At 36.5% G+C, this 8,679-nt stretch overlaps 1 protein-coding gene across 1 annotated transcript in view; it reads right to left on the reverse strand.

Annotated features, from left to right (window-relative positions):
- The window catches only part of LOC102863122 (calcium-activated potassium channel subunit beta-2-like), a 94,735-nt gene extending 91,656 nt beyond the window's left edge, over positions 1-3,079 (reverse strand). Inside the window, exon 1 of the mRNA XM_006892187.1 lies at positions 2,961-3,079. Coding sequence (XP_006892249.1) covers positions 2,961-3,016 — 56 coding nt within the window. The 5' untranslated portion in view covers positions 3,017-3,079. The remainder of the gene's footprint in view (positions 1-2,960) is intronic.
- Between the last annotated feature and the right edge of the window lie 5,600 nt (positions 3,080-8,679).

Genomic DNA, 8,679 nt, shown 5'->3' on the forward strand with positions numbered 1-8,679 from the left:
TCAGCTCCTGGCCTAGTTTTCACAGCTGATATTGAGCTTCTCCAGCAGTTCTTTCCACAGACGTAATCGATCTGATTCCTATGCATACCATCAGGTGAAATCCATGTACATAACCTTTTTTTTTATGTCTCTTAAAAACATATTTGCAATGAATAAGTCATTGATTGTGCAAAATTCAATCATCCTCTCTCCAGCTCCATTTTTGTCACCAAGTTCGTGTTTTCCAACTACTGAATCTTCTTCTCTGTTCCCAACTTTTGCTTTCCAGTTACCCATTATTATCAATGCATCTTGATTACATGCTCGATCGATCTCCAACTGTAAAACATGGTAAAAATCTTCTATTTCCTCTTCTATGGCTCTGGTTGTTGGTGCATATCTGAACGATAGTGCTATTCACTTGCCCTCCTTTTATGCATATGGATAATTATTATAACTCCTATAATTACATAAGTCATATCTAGATATTAAAATGTTGCAGTTTAAGAGTTTTATAGGATCAAGTCAATGGCACATAAGGCAGCAACATTAGGGCACAATATGAAATTAGTTTCTTGGCTTTTCTAAAATCCTAGGGTGCTCTGGTGGCCTAGTAGTAGTAAGGAGCTGTGCTGCAATCCTGAAGGCTTGCTGCTCAAATCCACCAGCTGCTATGCAGAAGAAAGTTGGCAATCTCTTCTCATGCAATTGAAATTGTCTCTGAAAACCCACTGGAAGGTCAGCTATGGGTTGCTTATGACTTGATAGTACACAGCAACAATAACAACTTCTAAACTTCACAAACATTACCAAAGTTCACAGAGTCTGTATGTATCAGAGTTGACTTACTGGCACCTAACCACAATAAATCATCTTCTTTGTCATGCAATTTTCTCCTTGTGAACTGAGCGGTTCACCACAGCAACAAACATATGCGTTTTGAGCTTGTGAGGATTTGTGTAGACTTAAGAGTTGGGTAAGACAAGAGAAAGCTTATGTTCAAATTTGATTTCACCACTGGATAATTGTTGGACTCTTGAAATGATTTAAAATCTTAGTACTTATCTCTATATCTACAAAATGGACATGTCTTCTATTTTACAAATTGAAAGAGAACATTCTATGCCTGATGTTGAGTACACAGTAATTGTTCATTGAATGTTAATCCCTTTGTTATGAAAAACTATTGTAAAGTTTATTTAATGAAATTATTTGATGAGCATAAATGGAAGACAAAATAAAAATATCATGCTTCACCTGCTCTGAGAAAGCTTTCAGTGTCTCAGGGAGGCCAGACACTGACAACTATATTGTTGGAGGGCAACACATGTCTGGATGTGATCCCTGAAACTCAGATCAAAGGTCAACGTTCTCCCTTCCCAACTGTATAATGGCCTGTGTTTTTGTTTGTTTTTTAAGATAATCAAGAAATGACAGCTATATTGTAAAACATCTGAAATTTTAGCTTTTAATCTTCTATAAAGAACCTGCTGAAAGATGGTTCATTTTAGTTAGCTAGGAAACTAGACGAAACTAGATGAAAAATAATTTGATTATGCGTTGAGAAAAGATATGGAAAAATCTAGAGATAAACAATGAAAGTAAATTTTCAATTGATGTGCTTGGTATGATGAGCAAAGAGACATATTCAAATACTAATTCCCTCTGGATTATAATTTTATATAAGAATTCTATATTTTTTCATTATTGAAATATTATAACATTATAAGGCTTTTGAAAAACAGCAAAGTGAAAAACATGTCTTTCTTCCCTGACTTTTCCCTACATATTTATTTTTTTGGGGGGGATAACTGCAATCAGTTTATGTGGAAATTTTCAATTTTCCTGATTCAGTTAATATGTCAAAGAATTTTTAAGTGCCAAGTAATCTAGTTCACATTTTATTAAACCAACTTTCTATTTTGACTAGTAAAAATCTTCAGAATAACTTTCTTCTCTGAGTTTGGTACCACTCCCCTAGCTCTTAAAGGATTTTACTTATAGGCAAATTCAGATTTAAGAAGGAAAAAATGAAAGTACAAGCTTTCTTAACTAAATTCAAGTACACCTTCCATACATTCTTCTCCTTATGCCCAGACCCATTTATCAACTCTGATTTCTATCAGCTTCTGCCTTATGTAAGCCTTGCTTAACTTGCAATATTCTACTATGGGTGCTTGTGTTTAAAATGTAGCTTAACCAAAGCCAAATATTAGGGCAAGGTCAATGACAAAGAGACGAAGAAGAAAACAGAGACAAATACAGCATTAAAGGAAGGGAGGAAAATGTTATGAATATATTTATTTCTTAAACTCAAATAGGCTCTATTGAAAGGTGTAGTTGTCATTTTGACCTTAATTTACATCACTTTTTTTTAACTTTCTTCATATTTCATCTTTTTTTCTTTTTCTTTCTTTTTTTTTTTTTTTTTACTTTGTACCTCCAGGCTCTCTTTCCAAGGATTTCACTAGCTAATGGATTTGCCCCTCTCCTTTAGTTATCTTGTCATCTCTTACACTCTACTTTCCTTCCCTGTTATCTGCCTAGTGCCAAGAGAAAACATTCTCAGTCAGGTGATATTTAATGTGCATTCTCCTATGTGTAGGGCATAGTGCTAACCTGGGAGTTCAATGGTGAATGACAAAGTCTGGACTGGTAAAAATCAAGGTAGGGATGTGGAGAGGCTTTGAATGAGTGGACATTCAAAGACAGAGATAGATTAAGCTAAGTGAAGGGTGAGTGGGTATAGTGAGGGACATTTTGACAGGAAACAGCCTATGCAAAGCTATATGGTGAGAATGAGCATGAGAATTGCAAGGAAAAGAAAGGTCCAAGTATATGAAATCATTCTTATTCGGTGTACATCCTTGTCCCCACATTAACACTCATAAAGTCATGAAGCTCACATGCATATTTTACTTCTATCTTTTCTTTCTAGTCAGGTGAAAGGACTCGAAGCCTCACGGTGTCAGTGCATTTACCTTTTCTCATCGTGTCTATAAGATGAAGAGGTCCGGCCACTGGTCCATATAAACATCTTAGAGGATGTTGGTTCAGGGGTTCCTTTTCTTATAGTCGAAGTCCTGGAGGAACGGTGAAAAGACCTAAAAGAGATACACACTGACATGAAATCCACTACTCTAGGGTTTTGTATCAATGAAACTCTAAAGTCTTTTAGATAAGGTGAGATTTCTAATTCATGCGTTTGGGGCACTAGGATGGTGCAAATGGCTAATGTGCTTGCTGTTGTCTTGGTTACCTAATGCTAAAATAATGGAAACACCACACGTGGCTGTCATCAAGACACATAACATTTTTTTAATTTTTTTTTTTTTCAGTTTAGGAGACTCAACTCACTGCTGTTTTAAAGTTGACTTTGACTCACAGTAATTCTGCACTGGGTTTCCAAAGTTGTCAATTGTAAGGGAGGAAATGGCTTTTTTTTTTCTCCCAATGAGCCATCTATGATTTCAAACTGCTGGAGATGTTTTGCTTAGCAAAGTAACATACTATGGATATGAAGTCTGAATTCAGAGTACTGGTTCCAGAGGAAAGCTTTTTCTTTGTGTTCATTCTGGAGGGGAAAAAAAAATTCTCTCTTTAGCATCTATCTATTCAGAATTCCTTTGAGATTCCCATGTGTCTTGACGTAAGTTTTTTTTTTTTTTTTAAATTAGGGAGGTACATCATACACAGATGTTTTCTGCTTCTGGCTCTTCTTTCTTGATGGTAATGAAGTTTGCTTTCCTTTACTCATTTCTTCCTTATTTTATTGCTTGTAAGAAAAATAAGGGATGAAGGCCACAGGCCAGGAAAATGTCCATTACATTGATTCAAGCTGTGGCCTGTGATTAAGGATGTTTCAGCCCACTCAAAATCTCTTATGATTGTTTCACTGATCACATCAAGGGAATGATCATATCATTACACAACTACCTCTAATCTTGCCTTATTTACATTGTTGTTATTAAGTGCCATAGTGTCATAGATAACCCATAGTAACCCTATGAACAAAAGTCTTGAAGGCAAAACCTTGATCTCTCCAAGTTCATAGAGTTTCATGGGGCAAGTTTTATGGAAGTGGATGCCACTCCTGCTTCCAAGCTTGTTTTATTTGGGAGATAAAAAAACAAAACAAAATCTAGAGCTGAGAGTCACAGGCCCAAGGACCCCAAAGCCTTTTTAAATACAAGATTAAATCCAATCAGCTCATACTCTGTTGCAAGCAAGAGCCACACCTTGGTCTCAACCCCAAACCAGAAAACACACCTTTGCAGAATCTGGCTGTTCCACTCATCTCCCCATCCTGGAAATAGCCCCAGACTCCTGGCCGAAAGCCTCTTTAAATATGAGGCCAAATCCAATCAGCTCACACACTGTTGCAAGCAAAAGTCACAGCCTTGTCTCAATTCCAAAACAAAAAAACATCTTTGCAAATTATGGCTATTCCACTTGTCTTATCATCCTGGAAATAGTCCCAGATGGGTAGCCAAAAGTCTTTCTAAATATGAGGCCAAATACAATCAACTCACACCCTTTTGTGAGCAGCAGCCATGCTCTAGTCTCAATTCCAAACTAGAAAACACACCATAGCATAATCTGATCATTCCACTCACCTCCCCTTCCTGGAAATAACCCCATACTGGTGGCCAAAAGCTTTTTAAAATATGTGGCCAAATCCAATTAGCTCATACTCTGTTCCAAGCAAGAGCCACACTTTAATCTCAATCCCAAACCAGAAAACACACCTTCATAGAATCTAGCCATTCCACTCATCTTCCCATACTAGAAATAGTCCTAGACTGGTGGCCAAAACTCTTTTAAAATACAAGGCCAAATTCAGTCAGCTCACACCCTGTTTCAAGCAAGAGCCCACCCAAGTCTCAACCCCAAATATCTTAGAGGTTCAAATTTACCACACAATGGATAATTTAATAATATTTGGAATCAGAACCTGGCCAAGTTTGCATATATTCATTCATACACACAATTCATTCTAGAATAATTCAGATCAAAATGTTGAAGGACAAATTCACCCAGAGGATCCTTGGAAGAAAGGGCTAGTACTCTTCTTCAGAAAAAGCAGTCATTAAAAACATGTCTGATAATGGACTTATATCTAGAATTTATAGAATACTCCAGCACCTCTACAAGATAAAGGTAAACAACCCAATCGGAAAATGGGCACAGAATACAAACAGACACTTCACCAAAGAAGACATTCAGATGGCAAACAAACACATGAAGAAATGTTCAAAATCCCTAGCTCTAAGAGAGATAAAAATCAAAACAACTATGAGATAACATCTCACTCCAGTAAAAATAGAAAAATTCAATAGAGCAGCAAACAATGAATGTTGGTGAAGCTGGGAGAAACTGGAACCCTTATTCACTGTTGGTGGGAATGTAAAATGGTGTGTACATGATGGAAAACAGTATAGTACATTCTCAAAAATTTGGAAATAGAGATAACATTTGACCCAGCAATTCCACTACTGGGAATGCACCCAAAAGAAATTAGAACTGCCTCCCAAACTGATATATGCACACCTATGTTAACTATAGCAAAGAGAGGAAAACAACCCAAGTGCCCATCAACAAACAAATGGATAGAGAAGCTGTGGTATATTTTCACAATGGAATACTATGCAGCACTGAGAAACTAAGGAAACTCATGAATTATTCTACAAAATGTGTGACCCTGGAGGACCTTATGCTGAGTGAAATAACTCAGTCACAAAAGTACAGATCCTGCATAATTCCACTGTTATAAAACAGGACTGACATGGAGGTTGGGGGAAACTAAGAAAAGAAGGGATAAATAATGTACATTGTATTGAAACAGATGAGGAATAGAACTGCTTAAAAGAAATATATGATTGATTATTGTTTGCCTGACAACAGTCCAGAATAAGAGCTACATAGTAAAGTGCACTCAGGGGGCAGATATTGTACATCAGTGAAAGAGGTTTGTTTTTTGTTGTTGGTTTGTTTTTTTTTTTTCAAAGAGAAAAGTTAACTGGGGGTGGGTTGGGCAGGGAGGAAAATGTGAAATAATGAATGAATGGAAATCCAAGTTCTCTATAAATTTTCATTAAAATTTCAATTAAAAAAATCTACCAAAACCCAAAAACCTCTATGGATGATTATATACAACCAAGAAAAAAATTAAAAAACAACCCTGACAAAACCACAACATTATAGAGTGCAGTTCTCTTATAAATCAGCCAGCATTGCCTTCAGAGCAATGAGTTTTTGGAGACTTTGAGCAATAGTTCTAAACTCAACCTGTACATTAAGAGAAAGTTTTAATCTTTTTTTAAAATACTGAAGCCTGGGTCACTCTGTGAAAAATCAGTACTCAATTTTTAGACATTTATTATTTTTTGTGGAAAATATGTTAAAAAATATTGAAGAATTGATGCCTTTGAGTTATGGTGTTGGTGGATAACATCAGATCAATAATAGATTGCTAGAAGAATGTTCATTCTGATGTGGATTGGAAGAAGTATGGCCAGAATGCCTCTTGGAAGTGAAGATGGTGAGACATCATTTATGTGTTTTGATCATATTCTCAAGAAGGACTAGCCTCTGTGAAAAGGCATTACATTTGATTAAGTAGAAGGTCATTGAAGAAAGGAAGATCTTCAGTGAGACAGATTGACACAGTGTACGAACAATGATCTCAAACAAAGCAACACTTGTGAGTATGGTACAGAATTGGGCAGTATTTTGTTCTATTTTAACTCAGAGTCACCGTATCTTAGAACCAACCACATGACATCTATCAATATTGTTTCTTGTGCATGGCTAAGTTGTGAGCTACTGCCTTAGATGGACTTAGTATTTTAGTTGATTGTTGTGCCATTGAGTCAAGTACGACTTATAGAAACCCTATGAATGAAAGAGCTGAACCCTCTTCTACCCATTCTCACTATCCTGACACACCACTGCAGCAGTCACTGTGTCATCCATCTGGTTGAGGGTCTTCCTTTCCTTTGCCGACCCTCCACCCTTCTTAGCATCATGTCCTTCTCCAAGGAATAGTACCTCGTAGCAACATGCCCAAAGTATGTGAGGTGGAGCCTCATCATTTTTGCCTCCAAAGAGCACTCTGGGTGCATCCTCTCCAAGAAATAGCTGTTTGTTCTTGTGGCTGTCTATGGGACACACACAGCTCAAAGGCATCAATTCTTTTTCTGTCCTCCCTATTCACTGTCCAGTTCTCAGATGCGTATCAAGTGATTTGAAACATGATTGGCAAGCGGTTAAGACAGACTAGGAAGCAGGATGGGCCATCTACATCCTAAATAATGGGTCTTTGAAAACTCTGTGAACACTAAATGAAGAGGATAGTTACAGTAGTGTAGTGGTAGAGCCCAGATTTGCAGTCAGTTGAAATGAAAAACAATAACAAAAATTATTTAATAATTGAGATATGGAATGTACATACCTTGAATGTTGGAAAGCTAGAAATTGTTAAATATGAAATGGAACGCATGAACTTCAACATACTAGGCATTAGTGAGATGAGATGGGCCAACTTGGGCCACTTTGAATCAGATAATCACATGGTACAATATGCAGGCAATGAAAAACCAGAAGAATGGTGCTGCATTCATAGCCAAAAAGTCAATTTCAGGTTCTATCATGACATACAATGTTGTGAGTAATAGGATAATATCCATACACATACAAAGAAGATATGTTAACTTGACTATTATTCAAATATAAGCTCCTATATCTGGAGCCAAAGAGAAAGAAATTGAGAATTTTTACCAAATCTTCCAAATTGACCGAACATGCTATCAAGATGCATTAATGATAACTGGTGACTGGAATGCAACAGTGGAAAATAGTGAGGAGTGGAAAATATAGGATTGGTGATTGAAATGAGGCTAGAATTTTAGTTGATATTAGGACTATATTTTTCACAAAATGTTTCCTTTCAAAATAAAATTTTGATATGGTTTCACAGACTGTAATACACTATATTTTTTAAAATTTTGGTTATAGTTTGGATACTAAAATGCCATTTCCCCCTTCCTCTTAAAACAGTTTCCCTTAATATAGGAGATATATTATACTGAAAATGATATATTATCTTTTAAGTGCACTCCACTGTTTTAAAAATTTTGTGTTGTTTCCATGACAGTTGAGTCTTTCTATGAGAAAAGCTGAACAGCATTGACAGTGGTCAATAGTTACTAGATTGATTCCAAGTTTATATGATCCATAATCAAGATATTATAGAACTATTATGGTTTGGTTCAGATGAGGCATTTTTGATCTCTAAGAACTGCTATAAAAGAGCTGATATTAATTTTAGAATTTCTAGTTGAGTAAAACAACACACTCAGTTGTCATCTAAGAGGATATAAGTTAGAATGCACCTAGTTGTACCAGAAAAGCGTTCTCAACATCTGTTGTTGTTGTTAAGTGCCATCAATTCACAGACGACTCATAGTGACCCTATGAATGAAAGACCTGAACACTTGTATAACTTTCTTCATTTCTCCAAGTTCATAGGGTTTCCAGAGGCAAGCTGTTTCTGACGTGCATGCCACTCCTGCTTCCAAGGTTGTTTTAATTGGGGAGCTCTACCAAACACTGTTCACCATGGGTAACCATTATTGCATTTGACATATCATTGTCACAGTGTTCAGTCAGCATCACAGTAACCACAAGTTACCTCTGTAC

This window comes from Elephantulus edwardii, unplaced genomic scaffold, assembly GCF_000299155.1.
Source record: "Elephantulus edwardii isolate Elephantulus edwardi_28Jun2011 unplaced genomic scaffold, EleEdw1.0 scaffold00112, whole genome shotgun sequence".
Taxonomy (NCBI): Eukaryota; Metazoa; Chordata; class Mammalia; order Macroscelidea; family Macroscelididae; genus Elephantulus; species Elephantulus edwardii.